The sequence below is a fragment of the Erithacus rubecula genome, assembly GCF_903797595.1.
Source record: "Erithacus rubecula genome assembly, chromosome: 3".
NCBI lineage: Eukaryota > Metazoa > Chordata > Aves > Passeriformes > Muscicapidae > Erithacus > Erithacus rubecula.
The window spans coordinates 16,078,340-16,103,973 of NC_136689.1; the positions used below are offsets into that span (position 1 = coordinate 16,078,340).

At 37.7% G+C, this 25,634-nt stretch overlaps 1 protein-coding gene across 1 annotated transcript in view; it reads right to left on the reverse strand.

Annotated features, from left to right (window-relative positions):
* Nucleotides 1-323: 323 nt before the first annotated feature.
* LOC306800242 (myosin-IIIa-like) overlaps nucleotides 324-25,634 on the reverse strand; it is a gene marked incomplete at its 3' end in the record, with an annotated part of 45,524 nt that continues 20,213 nt past the window's right edge. Inside the window, exons 4-7 of the mRNA XM_079302205.1 lie at nucleotides 16,662-16,766; nucleotides 15,805-15,904; nucleotides 1,726-1,802; nucleotides 324-473 (exon numbers count right to left, since the gene is read on the reverse strand). Of these exons, the coding sequence (XP_079158331.1) occupies nucleotides 324-473; nucleotides 1,726-1,802; nucleotides 15,805-15,904; nucleotides 16,662-16,766 (432 nt within the window). The remainder of the gene's footprint in view (nucleotides 474-1,725; nucleotides 1,803-15,804; nucleotides 15,905-16,661; nucleotides 16,767-25,634) is intronic.

Here is a 25,634-nt window from a genome sequence, read left to right on the forward strand (position 1 = left end):
TAACAGAATACACAAGACTCAAGTAAGTCCTGTGTTCATGTGACAGCTGCTCACTCAGGAGAGCACCTACAACTTTTTCTCAAATACCAGCTCTGAACTTCTCAATGTGCACACATGATTAAAGCAGAGCCTGCAGAAAATGCAGCTGGGCAAATTACTTTTAACCTACCTCCTAACATAAATATATATCTCCTAGTATAACATATATATAAAAATAAATAATAAAAAGAAAATCCACAAACTTACACGGTCTAAGCTTGAAGAAAGCAACAGTTAAGGAAAAAGTTCAGTCTAACCCATCAACAAACAAACACATCAAGATATTACCTTGGTATTTTGAAGAGTGCCCTCATGGGGTGCAAATCAGCAAGGGGTGGATCTCCATCTCCCAACTCTATTGCAGTAATACCCAGTGACCATGCATCACATCTGGCATCATAGGAGCTATCTAGCTGCTGCTCACAGGCAATCACCTGTTGAAGTAAAAGTCTGGGATGGTTAAATGTCCACATTTAAGAGCACACTCACAGTTAGAGGAATCTCTTACAGAATATTCAGTGAAATAAACAGACATGCACACTTTTAGAAAGCTAAAGCATCCATCCAAATGCTGAAAAATCCCCAGTGTTTAAATTAGTGAAAGCAGGTGCCCATGAACACGACAATCTCTGGCCAGATTTGATTCTTCTCTGATTTAAAGAGTAAAAATCCATGGCTTTTTCACCTGAAGGTGATAAACTGCATCCCACAACAGAGGAAGCAGAAGGAAACCCAGCAACCCTACAACTCTTTATATGCATTATTCCTGCTAAGTAATTCTTGTAATTATACTGCTCTCTCTATGAAGTGAAACAATTAGGAAAGCAGAAGCTGAATTCACTATCTCTTACTGGGTCCTTATTCAATCAAATCAGCCAATTTCCAGATCAAGCGGATCTGGACAAAGTTCATTAGATCACAGCAAAGTATTTACCTTCATATATATTTCAGCTCATCCATAATGCTGGATGAATCTAGAATTTTTCATCCCATTAGCTGTAGATCTAAACCAACATTTAAGTCGTTAGCTATATGGCTAGACCTATGTGTACGAACAGAGTGTGTTGATAAAAATAAATATGAATAGAGTAGTTTAATGTGCTACAAACAGATGCACTTGCATGTGTTTGTGTGCACACAAATACTCTAAGCTTATTTATAAGGAAATACTTTTCCTGTCTCAGCTTAAAATGTATCTTTGTATGCTTCAATTTCAGTCTGGAAAAACCTCCACAGAATCGTAATGCATCTTTTTCATTCATAATTACCTTTTCCATTTCTTGCTGCAGCAAGTATGGATACATGAAACACAAAAACTTTCCAAGTGTAGAAGTCAAAAAATAGAAGCTATGATGAGTCACAGTACCAACCTGGGCTCTTTCCATCCATGGGGAGATATCTATAGTTTCAGAGCTTGAAAGGCTAGAAAGCAGCAACAGTATTCTATATTCTTCAACATCTTAGTAAGCATTTCAGTGTCTTGCTCCATGTCTCTAATCTTGTAATTTCAAAAATAAACCTTGTTTTAACTTAATTCTTGCAAACATGTGAGACAGAAAGGTTTAAAACACTTTTTTAAAGGACGCTTTTGTTTCATTTGGTGAAAGGACAAGGAAGAAAGACACAGAGCAGAAATGCAGAATACAGCAGCTTGAGCACCAGTGACAAAACGTTTTGAAACCTGACCTCTGGAGCCATCCAGAACGGGGTGCCCACGGAGGTGTTGCGCCGGAGACGAGTGCTGGTCAGCTGAGCAGACACACCTGGAAGAACGAGGGGAAGCCATCGTCAGAGCAGGGGCTGCTTCCATGCAAGGCAGCCCTTCTGAAGGGTGACATCCTCATCTTGTGCAGGTGAATTGCAAATGCACCTTTCCAGCTCTCTGGAAAGAGAGGCCCAGCCCTGAAAGGTTCTCCACATCCTTGTTTCCAGTGGCTTCAGCAGGACCGGAACTTAGTCCCAAATGAGCATTTGATTAGTAATCTGACTCCACATATTTTGATGGGTTAATTAAAGGTTTTCTATATCTTATTTCAAGAGAGCAGCAAAATATCTCAGGGAGGGTGGAAAAGTACTGAACCTTCCATGGCTTCTAATGCTCCATACTGACCGTCTGTTTAATTTTATTTTTATATATATACACACATATATATGTATGCATATATATATATTTCATGTTAACGCTATAAAAGATACCTATTCTAGTCTCTTAACTGCTCTGCCATAAAAAAGAAACAACAAAACAGTGAAACCCCAAAAATTCTTACAAAATCAGAAGTCTCTCCATGCTCAAAGAACATTCTCAAAGCAACAATCCTGTAAATCAGCTTTGCAATATGAGCTGTAGTTTACGGAATTAACTGTTTCAGGGCAGGGGTTGGAAAGTGAACTCTGAAGTTCAAAGATTCCTTGCAGCTTCGAGTTAAAAGACACTGAAATATTAGAAATTCAAGTGGGCTGCAGCACAATTCTGAGCAGCCTGCCACCAATTTCCTTCCTTAAAAAACAAGGGTGTACTGGCTGGAAATAGCTCTAGTGCATGCAAATGGGACTGTACAACACATGGAAAAAACCAGCCCCTCAGACATCATGCCCTAAACTATTATGGATTTATGAGTCACAAATAATGGTGAAGTCCTGGCATGGAGAAAAACAGCCCTTCAGCTAGCAAGTCCTAAACTATTATGGATTTGAGTAATACCCAACACTGAGGTCCACCAGAGGCATATTCTGAAGAGCTGATGCCACGGGTGGCCAGAATGGTCCTGCGCTCTACATATACATGCTCCAGCCTCAGTCTGACTTGTAACAGTGGGGGATGGTTTGCATCACTTAATTAGTGGTTTGTCTGGAGTCTCCTCTGTCTTCACTCAGAGCCAGGATTGAAAAACACACAAAGGAAACAAATCTTCTCGTGTTTGGGCTTGGTTGTTTATTTAATCTTATCAAAAGTACAGGAAGTTCAGCAACACTTCTAGCCACCAGCTTGGAGCAAGCAAAACGGAGATGAATTCAACTAGCTACAAGGTGTCCTAAAGCTAAACAGTCCAATAGAGAATTAACACCTATATTATTTATACTTTCTACCCAATAATCAAATTCCCATGACTCTCAGTGCGGCACTAACTGTCCAACCAGAAACTAATACCTGAAACCATGGAGAAGAAGGGAGATGAGCACCAAAAGAGACACCACCCAAAATCCTACATCTTGTCCCATATCTATTACTACATTATAAAAACCTCAAATTTAAAACCCTTCACCCTGTGAAATCACACACTTCTGTTTAACTCCATCACTCAAATTTGGAAGCCTTTTCCAAGACCTCAAGTTAAAAGCAGTGTTCTCCAGAGGGTCAGTGCCAGAAAACATAGAATGCTCAAAACCCCCAGGTTTCTGGGATCCAACACTGACTGAAACTGGAACTCACTTATTTTGCCTTCATACATACATCTGCTTTTTCTTTAAAATGTAAAAAGACTCCTTTTCACTCTGTGAGTTCCATTTCATTGCACTGAAACACATGAAGCTTCAGTGAGCACCACCATCCAGTTTCAACTCTGTATTGTCTGGTTTGAAAAGGTTTGACCTTCTCTTTTTGAAAAGCCTGCAGACAGTTCATACCAAGAGAAATTCACATTAACTATCCAATGGGAATATTAACTAAACCTCTGTCTGGGTAGGGTTTCATTGTTTTGGGGTTTTTTCAGTGTGGGTAAGAAACCATAGAGAGTTTTATCTGTTTTTTCACTTTAAAGCTATGTGTTCATCTCTGATTCACTAAATATCTGCATTTGGCTCCCACAGAAATGTATGCAACATCTGAAAAGAAAGGCTGCAAGGAATACCCTGCCTGTTCCTTTGAGAATAATGCAACCACTGTGGCTGCCTCCCTCTAAGTCTAAACCAGCCTTGAGGAAGCTTGATCTTTTTCTCACTTTATGTCTGCAGAAAGTCCAATACATAGTGTTATGCATCATGGAAAGCAGGACAATGTGAGTCTTAGCACAAAGTCCATCAACCCTACTTTGACTCAGCTAAGCAGGGGCTTTGTTTTTGCCATCTCAAGGAGTTGTCTGAGGTCCAGCTTCCGGCTCACAGAGTCTGTGGCTGTTCTGGCTCTCAGAAAATCATGTCACACATCACCTCAGCTCTGAAACCAGTGCAGAGATGCCAACAGACATTATTATGTGATATCCTTGATTTCAGAGGGAGCTGAGGCTACTCTCCTTTTGTCCATGTTGTGGGAGTCCCCTGTGCAAAGCTCTTTTTTTGCAGTCTTGAAAAAGGAAATGAGATTCAGATCTGCAGGCAAAGAAAGGCACTATCTATATTTTTATGATTCCAGTGCTAGATTTTATAAATAATCATAACTTTCTGTAGAGATAATGAAGAAAATATAAAAGGTACATTAATGTATTCAATCGTCTCTGTCTATGCACTGTTGGGTTTTTTTCCCCTCTTCAAATTATAATTATTAAATGAACTGAAGATTTTTTCCTCCTCACCCTTCTTTTATTTCAGTAAAAACTGATTTAATTTGAATTGTTCACCACTTTCTTTAGGCTCTTGGGGGTTTTGTGTGCTTTTTGTTTGGTTGGTTTTTTTAATTATTTTGCTCTCAGCATTGAAGTGGCATTTTAGATCACGGAGCATAGGTCTTATGACAAATGATATTTCCTTGGGCCTTTTCTGTGTATAGAGGAAAGATGATGTAATTCCACACTTAGTAACATTTCTTCCAGCATTTCAGTATCCAGTCAAGCATATAGCTAGCCACTTATTTTAACCAACATATTTTCAAACAAAACCATCTTGCTCCTCCCCTCCCCATTTATCGCTTTGTTGCAATATGAGCCAAATATTATCCTAAGAAAAATCTAAAATACGTCATAAAATTGTTTTTATTACATATTAATTATATTTCCTATGAAAGTTAAGAGATTTATAAATATGTGCATTCATAGTACAAAGCACACCAAAAAGAAAATAATGTGCATATAGCTGAATTTCTTATTTTTTCAGCCACCACTTTACTAATAAAAACTGAAAATCAGGACACTTACACTATGAATATTATTCAAGGTTTTCATGGCAAAAATAGACATATTGAAATAACCTTGCAAGTAAAGCCATCTACTTCTGATCTTAGCACTCAATAAAAGAAAAATGGGGCAGAAATTAGTTCCCTATTATTAGGAAAGACTTGTCTCACAGTGCCCAATCTGAGCAGACACATTCTGATCTAAACTGGGAGGCTGTACAACATCCCTTTATGATGATGTCCTGTGACAGAAGTATGCCCATTTTAGTGATTGATGCTAGTGAGGGATGGTGAGCCCTAGTAAACTCTACTAATCTCACATTCAACACGCAGCAGGGAGACTGGATTCACACATAACAACCTTGACCTTACCCCCAAGGGTTTACACTCCTTTAGCTATTTCTTCCTTATTTGTGCCTTCAGTGTACACTTCACTACCAAAGCATCCTCATTGTGACCTTCTGTAGATTAAGAACATGTAACTCCATCCTTCCTCAAGGTAGTGTCTGGATCAAAAATGGCTCAGACTGTTAACCCTGCAGATCTAAATGGGCCAAAAGTGCTTTGAATTACTCTCCAATCTTTTTTTTTTTTTATCTCCTAAGGAAAATGCAGTAGTGTCAAACTGCATTCCCCTCAAGCTCTCTGATAGGTGTGTTTAGCCATACTTGTTTCATGTTGTATGATGCAAAAAGTGGCTTCTCTTCCCTCATCTCTTTGCCCAAAGGTGTGAAGTCAGTCTTTTATAAATCACTGAATTCCATGTCTTTTTAGTAGATCTGGAGGCAACAGGTCCTAATGGTCCCAGGCTTTCTTCAGCACCTTAAGCTTCACTTTGAGATGAAGCCACTAATCCTGTCAGGATGCAGACAGGGAAGTGGCTACTTCCCTCACAACAGTGGTGTAGTTATAACTCAATTCCTCTGTAATTGATGATACCTTGACACTGATTTCTTTGTTTGCTTATTTCAGGTTGTATGGGTGTAATGATACATATCTGACAGAATATTTCAGACAGGTCAGCTAAAATGCATACAAAATGCTAAGAAAAATCTCAATCATGCAATTCCTTCATACTACAAAATGACAAAAGAACAACAGAGGAAAGAACAATATTAAACCAAGGCAATTCTGGTAGTCCAAATGGCAAACATCACAACACACCAGGTATGTAACTACATGCAACCACATATAGTGGCATCCACACTAAGGCTGTAAAAGGAGATCAAAGAGCTTCTCCCAGGTTTATTTAGTTATCATGAATAGAAAGCATAAAGACATTTAACAGAATATGTTATTAAGAGACCATCAGGACACAAATAGTTGGTTTGATGACTTTGCAAGAAATGTTTCAGAACCTTTTTGAAACAATGTCAAAATTCCTTATGGATTATAAACTGACCCAAAAACTAAATTTTTAAATGAAAAGAGCACAGAGACTATACAGTTTTCTTGCAAGAGCTGTTGTGAGAAAAGCATGCTTGAGAACTTCCACTGAGTGATAAGGGCTCAAATTAAGTCTAGAACTAAAAATTAGGTCCCAACTTATATGATGAAAATAAAGAAATAGGAAACAAAGTTGAAATGATGAGTTAAAAATATTAGAATTTTCAGCAGGATTTTATATTGAAAGGTGTGTTATGAGGAAGTATGACTGGCTTTTCATAAATCCATGCTACCTCCTCCCAGTCACTTTCTTGTCTATGTTAAGAAATTACTTCCAGGATTATTGGCTCCATCCCCTTCTGTGATGGAGATCATATGTGGGACTTGACTGCAGCTCTCTGAAACCTCCTTCCTGCCTTTCTTGAAGATGGGAATGGAAACAATTTTCTTCATTGCTTCAGGAATCTCCTCCAATCTCCAAGACATTTCAAAGACTATTGGTAGTGACCTTGCAATGACATCAGCCACTTCCCTCAGCACTCTTGGGCACATCCCAACAGGTCCAAGGACTTGAGTGCACCCAACTCTTCAAAATACCCTCTAACCTGATCCCCCTTCACTGAAGGTACATTTGCCTTTCTCCAGACTTCCCCACTGGTCTCAGGGATCTGGGATTACAAGTTAAGACAAAGTACCAAAGATTCAGTGCCTCCACCTTTTCCATTCCTTTGTCCACATTCTCCATCTTTCTGATCTATTATTTTGATGTACATGGTGTTTTACTGTTGAAAACTAGTGTTTCCCAAACCCTCAGGAAAACAGACATATCCAAAAGGTAACCAAAAGGCCCAGAAAGATCAACAGCTTAGTATCCAAGAAGACTGTATATATAAACTCCGTGGGAGAGTTTATTTATATAAAAGTCCATGGCATTTACTACAAAACCAAGATCCATTGAGTAAAAGGGGATAAAAAAATTAATCTGTACTACCAAATACAGGGTGTATTAAATATAAATATAAATGGATGTTTGAGAAGTGAAAGTCCAGTGGTTTTCATGGTCAACTCACCATGAGACTTCAAGACAAAGAAAAGGTATTTTTAAGCATACAAGGACAAAATTAAAATCCTACATCTGACAGAGAATCATTAGAAGGTACATATTGATAATAAAATTACAAACAGTGCCCTAAAAAAAAGGTAGAACATTCACTATATTTTTGAGATATATAATCTTTTTTTGAACAAAAGTATTTGATACAACTTCTTTCTTATACAAATCCAAGATCTTTCATTTTACAGACTGGGCCTCCAGTAGAGCAGGTGACCACTGACTCCCCTCCACATGCTCCTGCCACTTCAGTGCATCACAGCACCAATGATTCTAATCAAATCTCATGCTTTGGGGCTTCTGCTGGTTTCCTGAAAGGGATGCACAGGAACATTTGTTGTCCTGTTGCACAATTGGCCAGATGTACTTGGATAGGAGAACTACTCTTCTCTAGAGCCTCAGGGACTTGTACAGCTACACACAATCTGGTGCAGTATAATGGTGAGGAAATTCCTCCTTCTCAAATGCTGCCTTCCTTGTACCTCAGTTTTCAAACTGACTGCTGCTGTGATGCCCAAAAAGGGTGGTTTATCCCCTTTATGACTGGCAAAACTCTGGAGATTTTTTTGTCATTGTTCTATGACATGGCTTTCCTGTTATGATAATCTGTTATGATAATGCTGGCAACCTATGCTGATGGAACAGAATATTTAAAATACCTTGGAACTGGAATACTCCAGTATAAATAAGTCACTGGGTTCAATTTTCAGGTAAAAAAAATGAATGGGGTTTAATATACACAGATGAGACCAGAGAGTTTCTAATAATCTCAAGAGATGACTGGTTTGTGACCCGTGACAAAACCAAGTGGAATTCTTTGCTGGCCAGGAAGGGCTATTTTCCCACTTCATGTGTCTCTGGCATCTGACACCAGCTTTCAGCATCAAGCTTCTTTAATGCTTAAGCCACCAGTGACATCCTTATGTGAATTAATAGAAGAAAATATTTGAAAGACTAAGTGAACAGCTTATCCTGGATATAGCATTTGGCCACATGATTTCTGTTTTTTGTTACTGGACAGCACAAAGGTTTTCATTCAAACATGCCTCCCCCCAAAATTTTCAGGACTAAGCCTTCAACAAAGAATTAAACATTCAACAATGAAAAAACTCCACAGCTCAAGTCAATGCAATCCATCTTATCCCTGCTAACCCTGGGCTGAAAAATTTGGAATTATTACTTTGATTGGGTTCAAAGCAGTTTGACAAGCTGCTCATGAAGAAAGCTTTCTTCAAAGTCTTTTACTTTTATTGGCTTCTGCCATGTCTCCTGGTGGATGCATTTTAGCAGCAACATGTGAATGTCATGCTATATGGTATGCAGAAATGACAACACAATAACAGCCTGGTTTTGATCTGAACCACTGAAGCAGACAGCTTTATTATGGATGCATGCTAGAATGACTAAGACAAATACAAGTCTTGCTATGACTCATTGCTTAAAGTAAGCTAAGGGCAGAAAGAAAATTATTTTATTTTTGAATACTTTCAAATTAAATTATTTTAATTAATTGTTTCATTTTTGAAGAATGATTCAGACAGCATTTATAGCTAATTCAGGGCAAGCACAAAAGGACACACTAGGATAATCTGACTACTCCAGAATAAGTAATCTACAAAAGTTTGGAACACTACTCAAGGTCATGCTAAGCTCCTTTTCAATGTCAGCAGGACATGCAAAGCTGGGAATGATGATATATATCAAAAGGGACAGAGACTGAAATGCCCCAACATTCAAACCTGGATCACTCACAGCAGACTTCTCAACCCATTCTCTGAGCACAAGGTGGCTCTAGACTCCCTCCTTGCAGCCTGACCTGAGCCACGTGCAATCTGAAAACAGTCCTTGGGAGCCTTCTCAGCCTCTGCAATGCCACAGGGCCCAGACACTGGCCAGGCTGAGCTGTGATCAGCCAACAAACTGTATCTAACAAGGCTGTTTGTGGCCATTTAGGTTGTGCTAGGAATTTCCAAAGCACTGTGTCACAGTGAGACAACATGAGAGCTGGTGAAGTGTCATGGTGAAAGGATGACACCCAGTGCCGTAGTTCCTGCCCAACCTCTGACCAGAGATTTCAGATGCCCTTTCCCCACAAGACCAGCAGAAAGCTCCCTCATGCATCAGAAAGCCAGGAGAGGTGAGCATTAAAGAGATGGAATTATCAAGATGCAGTTGTACCATGGACTCATTATTCCATGGACACTGTTCCCATTGTTCTGCACTTGCTGTACAGTGTAACTGATTTTACTTCTCTTGCTTTGTCATTACAGCAGCTGCTGGCTCAGATACACTCAAAAACTCAACCTGTTTAGCACATTCACAGAATTTCTATATCAGAACAGGCTTACATATAAGGGAACAATACTTAACAGAAACATCTGTGCATTTGAACTCGTGGTGATCAATTGTTATTAATCACCAGTAGTGGTAAAGCACTACTAACAATCCATAATTTGTAAGGAAGGGTGGTACACCAATACTGAGACACAACAAAGTATGTTGGCAGAATTACTCTTTCTAGGAAAAAAAACCCCAATAACTTAATTTTAATGACTTAATTAAATTATGAAATTAATACTTGCACTTAGTATGGCCCAAATGAAATTAGGTTTAAATTAGACATAGAATGAATTTAAAACTACTCTATCAAAACAGTGTCTTGCCATTGACTAGTTTCACCAAATTGCAGTTTTGAATAATAAGGCTATCTAGGAATAACAGTATTAAGATCTCTTCTTAACTTTAAAAGACTTCAAACAGCTTTAAAGGAAGAATGATCATGCTTTCCACAGCAAAATAATAACCCAATTACATTCCAAACATAAAAGTTGACTTCTGTCTACCTGCAGTTTCCAAACTACATAGAAGCAATAGTTTGAGTGTTAGAAAAACCAATATCAATATGTCTAAATAGAACAATACATATTCCCTTACCCAATCCATTTTTCCCCAATGAGTTTTACTCAGGTTAAATCTCTATCTGACCCTGGCTACTGCCCATGATAAAACTGAGCTAGTTATATGCAAAGTGAGAGATCTGAAACTGCATTTGTAATGCCAAGAAAATATTCACAACCAACTTTTATACCCAACACTGACACAAAAGCAGAAAAATGCAAAATAAGCGTGTTTAAAGTACAAAAATCACCCTGCCTTCAGTATATATTCCATTATTATCAAAATATATCTTTTAATTATGAAACCTATTTATCCACAGTACTAAAGGAACATTTGAAGACATTATTCTGTTAACTGCAGCAACACAGTTAGTATTTTTCCATTATCTGCCAGCAGCAGTGAGATTGGATTACTTCTTTTCCATGTTTTCCACTGGAACCTGCTTTACATATTAAAAAATGTAGATCTTTCCTATGCATTGCTTATCCAGAGCCTCTGCTGATGTACTTTTAGGTACTATTAGCAAAATGCATTAGAAGAAACTGAAAATGGACAGTGCCAATCCTTTCCAATATCCCCTTCCCCACAGTTACATTACTGGGCAAACTATGAGGAATCATGACATCTCTTGTAGCTAGAAGAAGGCTTGAATGCTAAAGATTTAATGAGTACTCCCTAATTTTATTTTCCTTATGGGTATTGAATATTTCTAATATCCATCTAGATGTCTGATTTTTTTTCCCAATGACCTTTCCTGGTAAATAACAGCAAAAGTCTAACTACATGTGGTATGAAAGTATGTTTGATGCATAGACAGGCATGGCCTTCAGAAAGAAACAGTGCTGCTGGAAAAATATGCATTTCTTAAGAGGGGGGAGTATAATTTATATTTTTCTGGATATTTTCAATGCAACCTTTGCTCATTCTGAGATATTTCTAGTCTGGGAGAGTAGATTTCTGTAGTCCTGAAGAAGTATGAGCCACGTGTGCACTTTGCAGAGACCATCAGCCTAAAGGTCAATGCTCAAAAAATATAGCTAAAGAGAAATTTTCCATCAGCATTACAGTCTCCTCTTCTTAACTAAAAGAATCACTTTTCCACCTGACCATAGGTGTTTCAAAGCTTTTAGTGGAAAAATGTTTTTTTCCTCCATGGCTTCTGAGGCATCAGCAACTTGTTTAGTTTGCTGATAGGAAGTTGTGTTCTCTAGGATCCTTTTTGAAAAAAAAAAAAAAAAAGCATGAAAAGCTCTGGTTTTTGAGCTCCCAGAAGGACTTAAATGGCAGGAGATTTCAGAAATAATTTCAAATCTTTCAGAATGAAATGTCACTCAGACTTTTTCAGAGCAAAGTTAAAGTAATAACAACACCAATAATAATAATATAGCTAAATTTCTTTTCTCCCATTTTGAAAAAGCACATTATAGAACTGTGCCTTAGATTGACATTAATACATGAAAAGCCCTGTGCAGCATCCTGATTTTAAGAAAATAAACTGAATTGAGAGGGACTAGTCAAAGAAGCAAGTATTTGTCAGTAGAAGCAGATGTTACACTCTCAGTATCCCATGAAATTGGTTGCACATTATAAGATGCAGATGAATATATGAATTTCTACTACAGATGAGGTGTGTTAGGTGTTCAAGCGACTTCAGGCCAGTTTTTTAACTGATGAAAAAAGATCAGACACTGACAGATATTTAGGCAGCGAAGGCTGCAGATAAACTTGTCACATGACTTTCAAAAGGTATCTGGCATTAAATTAATTTCTTTAAATTTCATTACATTAATTTTCTGCATCTTTAGAGGCTAAAATTTCATTTGAAATCTGTCTTTTAAACATCAATCTGCTGCATGCAACCAGAGTTCTGAAACAGATGCAAAAGACTTTCTCTACAGAACAGTAATAAGAAACTGTGAATATAATTAGGAATATTTATCAAAAAGGAATTTTATTCACACCTTACTTGCCTCCAGTTCTTTTTATTACAGATCACATAGCAGTCACTCTTTAAATTGCTATGGGGAATTTAATGTAAATGTTTATTTCTCTATCAAATCTCTATCTTATACTGAAAACACAGCAGCCACACTTGAATATAATGCAACTATATGATGTGGTAGAGGATATTCCTTGCCTGGAGCCTAATTGATGCAATTCTCCTACTCCAAAGCTTTTCTATCCAAAGAGCCTAGCAGCTGATTTCCACAAATGTTCAGGTTGTGCAACTGCCTTCAGTCAGCCTTCTTCTCTTACAAAGAATACATGGGCTTTTACTGTGTTTAGAAATTTAATGACTTTATAGACTGAATCTATGATCAGTGGACATTCTCACAGTAGATCCCCTTGGCTGCTACTCATTACCTACAGAATTTTTTTTTTTTTTTTTGCTTATCTCTGCTGAACTAAAATATCATACTGGATGGATGCAAGGCCAGAGGATGCATCTCTGGTAACAATATTGCAAAATTTTTGTGGCTTGGAAAGTTTAAACTAAAACTTTATCTGACAGCTCCTTGATAAGCAATTGAGCTCCAGAAGCATTGTTGTGGGATGTTACAGAATCACAGAATGGTCTGGGTTGCAGGGGCCTTAAAGATGATCTGGTTGACAGGGAATTGAAGTAATTTACTTCTCCATTAGGGTGTTGTGAAGATTATACATTACAGACTGTGCAGTGTTCAGGAACTATGGTCCCAGCATATATAAATACCTATGATACAATGACCACAAAGCAATGTGTACACATTGTGTCACAAAACAAAGCTTTTGAAAAGTTTGTACCACTGTGCAAGGAAGGACTCACCATGGCAGAACACTATACACCGAGTTCAAAGAGTACAAAAGCAATGAAGGAAAAAAGAAGCCATTTTCAAACGTGATTTAATTCACTAGAAGGCAACTGTTTTTTCACTTGTGACTCTTAAAATGCTCCTTTAAAAAAAGGAAAAAACCTCCACAAGTGAAATTATTGCACAGCACACACAGACTGAGAATAGGTCCTTTTCTAGTTTCACGTTCCACAAGGCACTTCACAAGGGCATCTTTCAAAGGGTTTATGTTTAGAAGAAAACCACCATAAATAGTATCAGGAGAGGACAGTAAAGGCTTCCTCAGGAACATCTCATCAGCATCCAGCATGCAGGAGGATGGTGCAGAGAAAGTTATCTTGGGAAGGGCTCACTTCCTTGGTCATGTGTGTTTGGTGGTTGAAGGAGTCCTTGGCTCCCTGCCTCTCCTCCCCTCTCCACACAGAAAAGCTGGGTGCATTCTAGAAAGGGTGATGTGATTATTTGGGTTGGGATTTTTTGTTTGTTTTGCTCCATGTAATAATTAGTTCAGCCTAAACCAAAAATTTTGCTTCCTCTGAGTATTTACTGGGTGAAAAGGACACTATCTCCACGTCTATCTTACTCTGTAGTCTGTTAATTTTAGAGGCTTGTATAATAAAAGATGGCTAAGTTTCAGTCCCTGATCCAATAAATGTTTATGTACAACAGTCTGTAGCAATGCCAACATGAGAGATTTTCATCAACTCACATTCTTGGCTAAAAAATGATCTTAGAATCTGATTAATGTGGGATTAAACCCCCTTAAGTAGAAGATACAAATCCCACAAATCCCAGCTGAATACCTAAAGCAGCAGCCTGCATGGTGAATGGTACATCTTCCAGGATGATTGAATGAAGTCTATAAATTTATTCCATCTGAAAATACTAATTATTGGCTTCAGATTGTTTTTCTTCCTGGGGAGGTGAGGGGAAGCCAGGGAAAATATCAATCTACTCCTAAGTTAAAGTGCCCTTTGTATATTCCTCTGAGAGGACAGACTGTAGCTATTACAGTCCCTGACTGAGCCCACATAAACGTGTTGCACGTGTTCTAACCTCTATTTTGGCATCACAATTTTCCCACAAGAATTTAAGATTATTTTTCAATTACAGCCTTATCAGTAGATTGCAGTAACTGGAGAATAAAGAATTCAGGTCCTCATCCCAACAGCTTGTAAGTTTTTTTATCTGCATAAGTAATTTAATTTTCAGAAGCATTGATCCTATAATTGCCTTCAGCACCTTAAAATTTTTTCCACAACAAATTAAAACCCCGTGGGCAAAAATACTGTTTTCCACCTCCCAATAAATGTCCAGACTATCAGAAAATACTAGTAACATATAGCAGATGATTTAGAAAATATTAAGATTTTTCAATGGAAGATTTTATCTGAGAAATACGTGACATTTTAGAAGAATTACTAACCATAACAGTTGTGAGGAATTTGTGAGTGGAGTCATGAGAGTTCCATAAATACAATCTACTGGCCAGAAGATACTATACTAAAGAAAGTTAAAATCCCATTGTAAGTTTAAACAATTGTTATGTATCAATTGAATGAGTATCATTAACAAAATAGGAGGGCAAAGGAAAAGATTTTTCCATCTGCTGAAGTATATATATTTAAGGTTGTCTGATGTGCTGTGAAATAGTGACCAATAAATTTATTTTTAAGCTAAGAAAGCAGTGTTCTACCTGAAGATAATAGTTCATAGCAACAAGCACTGCACATTTTTATACCCCTCATATGAAAAAAGAGTCAATAACCTTTTAGGAAAATGCCTGTGACATGGGGGATAAATAACAGATTGCAGCCACTTACCCATGTTTCTCCTCTTCCCTTTTGGTGGTGAACCAAAGATGGGAATATTCAAGAATCCTTTCAGACCTAACAGGCTTCAACTGACACTTTCAACACAAATTCTTAGATTTAGATTTGCCAAAATCTGTCTTTCCAAACTTTAGAAAGTGGGGATCACCTATATAATATTTTCCTCTCTACTGCCTTCAAGTATATCTTATTTTATTTTAAATGAAATAAAGGAAGTATATGTGTCTGAGGTGGAGCTTTCCCATTCTTCATAATATCTAGTAAGTTTTAAATGCTCTCATATAAAACATGAAGGTTTTTCCTATCAGCTCCTAATTTTCCTGGACCAGTGCACAGTTCCTGGAGGAACTGAACACCAACCTTATTTTGAACCCTATTTACTCACTTTGCCATTTCACTTACTCTGTACCTCAAAACATTTGGCACTTACCAACACCATATTATACAATTTCTGGTTTTTAGGTACGCTATTGAAACAGCATTACCAAAACTACTAAAATTTCTACCAAGTTAAAAAAGTAACTTTGGTTATCCAACTGATTTTTAATGAAGAACCCAAAAACTCAACAAAAAATTAACACAGTTAATATTTTCTGGTTTATTTACTCTATCCTATTATCCACACTTCAGGTGTAGAACATTATAAAAGTAAATATAACATACCAAAATCCACAAGCTTGACTCCTCCTTCAGTGGTCAAAAGGATATTATTTCCCTTAATATCACGGTGGATAGTTTTGTTTTCATGCAAGTGCTGAAGTCCCTGGAAGGAGGAATGTAAACATGAATTTTTAACAACAGCTCTGTCCTCTGTATTAAATTTGCAGGAACAACAAGGTAGTGGAAAAGTATGAAAAATACTCAAAATTTCTATTTTTTTATCCAAAACTACAGGGATGTCATTCTTACTGCAAAATCACTTGCCACATGACAGGGAAAAATATTCTTTAATTGCTCTACTTTATTCCAAATAGAAAATTTGAGACAAAAGCAGAAAAATATCATTATAAATCTACACATAATAGCTTTAGACTCAAAGAAAACTACTAAGATCTAAATTCCACCAGAGAAAGTGAAATTTCAGTTGTAAGAAAATTATAAATAAAGACACTTGATACTAATGAGCAAAACCAAATTCTTGTAGTAGGGTATGAATTTGCTAGATATGTGGATTATTTTACCATAAAAATAGTTTGGATCCAGACATAGGAAGCTTAACAGTATTTTGACATTTCTGCTATTTCTTAAAAGAAAAGCAATTTCGATGCTGAACTGTATTTACTAAGAAAATCGATCAATGGTCAGAAATCAATTTTCATTCTCTTAATAGTGAAACAAACAGATTAACTGCTATTTACCTTGCTTTCTTACAAAGAACCATCCTAATTAACATTGCCTTGATTTCATTAAACACTGCTATAACACAAGATAGTGAGCTGTGTTAGTGAAGACATGATCTTCCTTTATTTAAAGGAAAGAGTGTGAGCTGAATACTGACTGTCCTTGAAAGATTATCTTACCATCAGAGCTTCACGTAAAATGTAAGCGATTATAAGTTCATTCATCCTTTCACCTCTCTTCAGAAATCCTTTCACAAGATCAGTCACAGATCCACCATTGCACAGCTACAAAATAGAACAGGAATATAAAAAGGAGTTAAGGAGTGTTGGAGTAGCCACCTGCTTTTCATTTTCAGTATTTTTTGTATCTGTAGCCAAACGAGATAAACTAAACTGACAAACAAAAATTTGTCCTTAAGTCTACTATTTAAACAAACAACATACACAGCAATTTTTGCCAATTATTTTTAATTACTTCCTGCATTTAATTCTTCTTGTCCAAACACAAGTTTAGTAGTGTATCCCTTTGTTTTCCTATATCCATGATTGCTTTTCCCTGAAACAGAAGTGGATTACAGGGCAATAAATTAGCTGTGAAGGCATGTTTTGTGAGGCATACTAATTGCTTCTTATATTCATCATGTGGAACTCACCACCAATGCAGGTTATTACAACATCAATTCTCACGTACAAAAGCTATGCACAGTAAAAAATGAATTTAAGGCATCATAAGACAGGCAACAGAGAAATTTCCCCAACATGAAATCTACCAAGGGTAAAGCTGGCCTTTTTGCTAAGCATCACTTAACTCCTAGCATATGGAGAGGTGATACACAAGGCATGGGCATCGTGGAATATGATGAAAGCACTGTGGAAAGAGAGATCTCCCACTGAAGCAAGGTGTGCTGTGGGTCTAAGACGAATTATAGACTATATATAATCTATATATAATTATAGCCCTTGTTGGATCAACCCTGTCAGCTCCTTGTTCCAGTTGCAGAGCCACAGTCTGCTCTGGACAATCCCCTCCCACTCTCCAGAAGAGAGAGCCCAGCCAGATCCAGCAAACTCCTGTCCTCTCCTATGTATGTGGGAAGAAGAGACCTGGCCTTGCTCTCTGAAAATGATAGTGAGCACACATAACCAGCAGATTAGTTTAGACTGCAGTATTCATATGTTCATTTTTACAATTTACAATTTTTCTGCCGGAAGAAGCAAAAATGTAACTTCTAGTTACATTACTACTGTAGGAGTTACACATCTGCAAAGATGAAATTGGCACTTAAGCCCTTAAACTATCCATAATGCACCTGACAATACTCATTAGTTGAAGAGCCATTTGCCTCGGTAAAGGCGTAGCTGCTTCCAATGAAACAGTAAAAGAAACCTGAATTCTTATACACCATCCAGCAGCTTTTCACAGGAAACTAAATATCCATGTAAAGTATTTTACAATGCAGCACTAAACAGTAATTCCTTTGCACTACATTTGAAGTATATTCAAATCAAGGGCATCATTTACCAGTAAAACCTTTCAAATGCAGAACTCTAGACATCAGATTATTTTGTGTATTCATATTTTTCATCCATTCTTCTACAATTTTTTCTGTACTACAATTAAAAAAAGACTTGCACCTTACAGTACAAAGCACTTTCTATCCCTTTGTGCCCAATCATAACAATAATTCTCTAACTATCTTTGAAACCCATAGGCTGCACTGAACCTGCACCCCATGAATGCCTACAGAAATGCCATTCAATACATAACCCTTGTTGCAAGATGTGTCCCCCATCAGGTCAGCACGGGCTCTGGTCTGGCAGGGGCTGAGCTCTATGGCAACAGTCTTGGAACTCACTTAACCTCACCCTTACCTAAGTGGGACAATGTGCATGCTTAGAGAGGGAAGAACTCATATGCTTAAATGGTGGAATTAAATGCTTTGCTGGTTAAGGATCAGATTCCCAAGCAGGATTTCATTCACTGTCATTAGCCATGCTGGTCCGCCTTCTACACTTTTTCAAGTTAGTTTTTTTTTTTACAATGACATTTTCTTTTTAGGGTTTCTATAATTTTAACTTTGGCACATCGTTGACATATTCAATCAAACCAAATGGATTATGACAATTCTGGTTAATTTAATGCTCTTGAATTCAGAGCACTGAAACTGTCTGACAAGTAACAAACCAATTGTGAAATACATTACATGTATGATATTCTTCAAACTATTTTTCTTCATTATCTCATATTATATTTTGCTTCTTACAGATGGATCTTCTCTTTACAGAGCTATATACTCATAAAGAAAATCAATGCAGAAAAGGAATATATTCTTTTTGTAGGCAGAAGAAGGGCGAAACTACACCTCAGAAATCACCCTCTCTGAACTTATTTTGCCTGGGTCAGCAATGTTAATTTTCACTTTCTTTAACATGTTGCTCTAACAAATTTTTCTACTATTCTCATAGTGAGTAGTAGAAAAATAAGATATAAATCCTTATTATGAGATAAATATCTGCATTGTAAGATAAAACTTACTTAAAATAGCAGGTAATGTAAGATAAATAATAATAAAACTGTGATTATTTTAGACCAAACAAAAACTGAACCTGGGCATGTAAAAGGTCAGCTAAATAGGTATTGAAATAAAGAACCCAGAAATCAGCCCTACCTCCATGGAAACCCTCCACCAACTCCCAAGGCAGGGTAGCTGCTCAGACAGAGTTCAGCTGAGGATGTTATAGACACAGGTTCTTGCACACACACAGGACAACTTTTTTTTGCTACTTCTGTCTCAAAGAGCTGTACTTTTACTTACATCAGATAGTATTTTTCTGAGACCACCAGCATAAGAGGAAGAGGGGGGAAAAGGCTGGGTATTAGAATGCAAGCAGCTATAAGGAGGAAAGGGGATTATTGGAATACAACTACAATTAGAAAAGGAGATTATGGCAGACACTGCATGTGTGTGCTCTACACTGCGTGGGTGGGAGGAGCAACGATGACGACAGTGATGACACAGGTTAGTATTAACCTTGTTCTATTTTTACCATCATGGGTAAAATGCTGTATCTGCTCTAATTTCCTACCTGTACTGTGTATTTTTTGCAGATGAAGTTGCCATGTCTAAAATCTGCACATAACTAAAGCTGAAATGGTGATTCTTTCTCCTGATTCAGGTTATCAAGCTGCATGTGTACTTAATCCAGAGGTATCACACACACCTCAAAAAATCCCTCTCCTAACGAGTCAGACTCTTCCATCTCAAAACAAGAAGCTACAGAAAGTTAGAATACTCCAGCCCAATACAGTGCTGGACCATGCTTGCTTGGGAATTTTGCTAGAAAGGAAATAAATTATCCTTGCGGATGTTGATCAGATCTAGTCCATAGAAACTTATAGGAGTAAAAAACCTAAATTATTTTAAAAAACTACATAACTTTGATTAATATAATCCTTTAATGAGAGCTTATGGGATAAACATTATTTAGTAGTGCTAGGCAGAAAATTTCCTGGGGTGTTGTTAAATATTGCAGCTTGTAATTATGATATCTGCTGTGTCTTAGTAGCATGCTGTCCACAGTAAAAACATGGTGCAGCCTCTTAGCAAAGCTGCTCAGTTCAAATTAAGCCAAGTGAAATGCCTGGATGACAAGAAACCATGAAGGCAACAGAGACAATTTTTAAAAAGATCTTTCTAGTTTCCAGCGAAGCATCTAGAGAAGGGAGGTGCTGGTATCTATTTCTTTGTTGCAAACGCTGTGAACTCAGGCGACCAAACAGCTGATCAGTCTGTGCCATTTGCTCTACAGGATTTGGTAAAATCTCCTCAGAGCACTTTGATGCACTATAAGCAGAGAACAAGAAATGCACAGAGACCTTGGGACAGCTGCACAGCAGGAGCTGCGTGTCTGTCTGAGCTCTGCCCTAGGGCTGCTCCCTACCTGGGTCAAAGCAATTCCCCAAATCAAATGGCCTTTACCTGCCATGAGACGTGACCTCTTCTGGGAGGAGAGGATCATAACTATTTTTCTCTCCCACACTAGAAACCCCCACACATCCACACACATTCTCTTGAATACACAGAAGCATTTCTTGTGGTTTGTATCAGATGGAAGCCCCTGTTTAGCTTTGCATGTACTCAGTTAAAGGGACAGGCTTTTGGAATGTCCAGCCTGTGAGACACAGGAAGGGAAGATATTCGTGATCATCCTACAGGGAAGTAATTTAGAAATGTCAGAACTTCGTACATGGGTAATTTTCATCAAATTAATGTTAGTCACTTCTTCTGTTGTCCCGTTGTGATTTAGAGGTATTTTCCTTACTGGCAGTTTTTTTCAGTGCCTGCATTGAAAGAATGCAAATTTTATCTACAAAAACTGAAGCCTTGAGGCTTCACCTAAAATGTGGTGCAGAAGACAGAATCTTCCTAGTGTCACAGAGCAAAGGATGAGAAGTAAAAACTCCCTACTGCAAGGCAGGACATTCCTACTGGACATAAGTGAAAAATTTTCCCACTCAGTTAAGCACTTAAGAGATTACACAGTGAGTCTGTGTTACATCCATCCTTGGAGATATTCAAACTTGAATTGAAAAGATAAATCTGTAACATTTCAGTTGAAAGTGTTTGAGCAAGGGGCTGGACCAAATTACTTCCAAAGGTCCCCTCCATGCGGCACTTTTAAATTATTCAAAATATATGAATTTTAAAATATTCAGTCCTAGTCTGGACTTTCAGACAGCAGAAAGAGAGGGAAAGTATGAAGGAAATCTTGCATACCTAAACCAATGAAAAGAAAAATTTAATAGAAAGCTTGATTCATATAAAAATCTGCCTTAAAGAGCTGTAACTCTGATGGCCACACATAGTTGTATCAAAAGAGGTGCTTAGGAATCTTCTACAGTGGTAGAAATGGGCTCCTCCCTTATGATTTTCTGGCACTCAAAAAGGCAAAGACTCATACTGGGATGACATGCAGTTCTCCACCCACCCATCTGCCACAACCATGTGCTACTGTAATTGAGCTATTAGTATGCTAAGCTATCTTCAGCAAAAAAAATTTAGAAAAGCATGATCCTAACACATTAAATGTCACTTAAAATTGCCATCACATCACAGTCATGCAGATGTTCTTTTTAGGTCTTAGTCACCCTCTACCTAACCCAGTTAGACATTTCTCCTCTTCAGCTCTTCTTGATTCTGATGCCCATTGAAGACGCAGTATCAGCTCCCCTTTTAAGAAAACTATCAGTTGCACTTTTGCTAGGGCAATTAGAGACTTTAATCAACCAGCTGTTCCTGACTCACACATCTGTACTAAGCTGTCAGGTGCTGTTTGCTTGCATCCTGCAGTTGCCAAGGTGCTTTCAGCTTACTTCAGTAGCTTGGATGCAAACAATGGGACAACTACAATTATTTCCTTCCCCATCTTTATAGGCTGCTCAGGCATAAATGACTGGGCAGCACATCATATATGCACAATTTATGGCACACATGAATTATAGTTATGAAGAAGTCCAACCTTACTTTAATGTTAACACACACAGGAATACTAAAAACATGACAGGTGTGCTTAATCTCTACTTTTTTTTCCTGTTCTTAAGACAGATCAATAATCTGACCTGCCCTCTAAGCCGCACAGCCAGACTGTGAGCTGGCTGCACCTTCCTTTCAAGACTGACTGCTGTAAGAACAGAAAATTATTAGTTGTTGCTGTTTTGTAATCATAAAATTACAGAAGCAGAGGAGTAAAAGGGATCTCAAGAAACCACTTAGTCCACTGCATATGCACTGTAGAGACCTGGTACTTTCAGATATGACAGACATATGTCTAGCTTGTTCCTAAAAATCACAGATTAAGGAAGATTCCAGTCTAAGTAGCCTGTTTCTGTGTTTCTCTAGCCCGACAGAGCATTTTTTCTGCCACCCAACCTGAATCCTTCTTGCATCCAACAAAGCTGCATTATTTTTGCCCTTCCTTCCTCAGCAGTATCTGATAATAAATTATCATTATTTTCTATTTCCATCTCTGTCAGACTACTGCCATGTTATGCCATTTTTTTCTTCTTTTTTATTTTTATTTTTTTTTCTTTTTTAGGCTGTACAATGTTAATTGTTGTAACCTTTTGAAATTCTCCACATTTTCTCAACTTGGATTTCCTTGTTTGCCTCACATTTTGCCTCAAACTGCATACAGAATTCCTTTGGAAGTCTTGTCTTAGCTGAGAAAAGCTGAACATAACATAATCCTCTCCACTTCACAGAGAATCCCTTTCTGCAGAACCACAGCCTGGTCAGGTATGTCCTGTTTTTCCTTCCTATGGATAGCAGTGCTTTGCATGAATCTCTCTCCTGTGATTAAAAAAAATTTCTCTGCTATTCACAGCTGTGAATCTGATGCTATTCCCCAATGTGCCTGTAATTAAGTAACAACTTCAACTTTTCATGTAGACTTTTGTTCATCACTCAAGTTTTTCTGTTTTCACCAAACAGAAACAGACCAAAAGCTGGTGTCCACTTGAGATTCACCCAACCTAAAAGTGAAATAAGTCCAGTTTTGTGAAAAATGGGTAATTTGCTTTATTGTTTTTGTGAAATTTCTGTATTTCCACATTATCGTCACAAGCATGTCACATGGGACCATATAAAATCCTTACAAAATACACATCCTGTTAAACCAGTTATCCTGTTAAAGGATGATATTGTATTAATATAATTTGTTCTGGTCCAGTCCAAGCTGACTACTTATAATGTCACTGGGTTCTGCATGTACTACAGTGGTTTCTATTAATTTGTTTTGGAGCCATTGTGGCTGTCAAAGCTAAGAAGATTGGTCTGTATTTCCCTAGGACATTATTTTTTCTCACTTTGTAAAGATATATACTAAGTACTCCTGTATCTCATTTCTCTGCTAACCTTGTCTTTACCACTCTCCACATGAGGCACTCTGAACTTGTCTTTAAATGCTTTAGTTCAGCATTTTTGTTTCTCCTATTTGAAGCCATTCTGAAATTGCATTCTTACTAGTCTCTTACTGTGCTTCTGTTTTTCTCTGCACCAGCTAATTTGTTATTGTGTTTTTAATGTGTTTTAAAAACTGCCAGCTACCCTGGTACTTTCCTGTACTTTTTACATTGCTTTTCCTAAGTACAGGTATCTACCAGTTCCTGAAGCCAGCTAAAGCATACTCTCCCCAAGTCCATTATCCTTACCCTGCTGCCATCTTTACCAGCCTTTCTTTTCTTAGATGAGTGCCAGCAACTATTTTGGGGCCTTTTTCACTCCAATTTTCTTCAATCTCTTTTCAAAAGAGATCTTCTCTATAGGAACAGAACCGAACCTACCCAATACAGCCATTTCCAGAGGCACTTCCTTTGTCTTCTCTCTCCAAACCAGAACTCCATGGGCTATCCATCTCACAGTTCAGCTGTGACCAAATAACTCTTACTCTCTGCCTACAGCGTGACATGTTTTCATAATTATTACTGCCAAAGAGCACATTCCACTGACAGCACTTAACACCTATGACCCATACTTGAAGGCTCTTGTGAAAACTTAGAGGGAGCTAAATCAGTTTCTTCAGTGGGCCAAGTAGTTCTGTACATAGCTCCTGTCTGTGCAGCACAGTTTTAATTTCATTTCAAATAGAAGAATGATGTGCACTCTAGCTCCTATTTTTCCTAACAACTGGACAGGACAACCCATAACCAAAAGAAACCACAGCAATGGTTTCTCTATGCTTTTAGATAAGTTGATTGCTTTCAATTCAGCGTGAACAAAATATATCACTGAAACAGGCATCTTTCCTGAATTATTTTGCTTCAGTGATCAAAAACCATGGGGTATTTATGATTTTGCTATTTTATATCATCTAGCACCTCCAGGGCTGTGTTAGTCACAGCCTCACGGGTGTTTGTTTGCTTCTCCTGATTTCTTTCCTTTCAGTTTAGTTTTTAACTTCTCATTTTCTTTGCCATGCACATGCATTGACAAGACAGCCAGCCAGAGGAAAAGTTTACTTGTTTCATCTTATGCAATGCTGGCCTTCACAAACTCTTATATTTCTCAGTCAGATCATAGATATCTCCATATCATGGGCAAAATGGAAAAGCAGCAACTAGGCAAGTACTGCCTAAATTTCTTCTTTCAAACTCAGCATAATTGAATGAAGCCAAGCAGGCTTTACATAAACAAGAAAAAAAGTCACACCCTAATCCCCAAAAGGAGGATTTTTCTGTTGTAAAACATTTGTAATACTGAGGGAAAAAAAACAAAACAGGAAGGTGACAGTGCTATTACAAAGGTTTAATGGACAGAGCCCTGCTCAGTTCCCCTTCCAGCTCATCCCAATGCAAACATTACATTGCACCAATCCCATATTTCACTATCTTTATGTTATAATACATTTACATCCCCATCAAGTTGCTGATGAAGAAATCAATGTATCACCTATCCATATCTTCCCAAAAGATTATACAGCTGAAATGGTACCAAGTAATTATTTCATATAATGCCCTGTAAAGCAACTGGGAGCGAAATGCATTTAAAACAGACATTCTAAAGGAGCTTCAACTTTAGCTTCATGGCCTGGCAGCACCATAGCACAGCTGTAATTTTTTAATTATCAAATAAATGGAAGGGTCATTTTTCAAAATAAGAGCTAACCTAACTACAAAACTGAGAGGCATTGGTCAGTAAAGAGCCAGGACTTTCTGAGCAAATACAAGAGGCAGCTTACCAAGAAAGGTTTTGATAGAGCAAACTTAGTGCAACCATTTATCAAATCAGTGCATCATTTTATCATACACAAGGAGCAGTGGTAAAAATAACATTTAAAGGGCAAAACCATTCCCTTGGCTAGGGAGAAAAAACAGGGATTAACTTTGGGATCCACAATGACAGAAGTATTTCTATTGACTGCTGCAAACCTTAGCTGAGGCTGTAGAAAACACACCGAAACCCCTAAGCAAATAGGGCAGCCTGTGGTAATTTCACAGCTTTTATTCCCTGCTCAGAAATGCATTACATTTGTTCACTCTTCACCAGTCAAGAAATATTTCAAAGCACCTTCCTTTTCTGTAGCATCATTTTTCTATTATTCAGGGCTCAGACAGTAGTTCCAAGTACTGCCTTGTCCACACCACTCATAATCCAT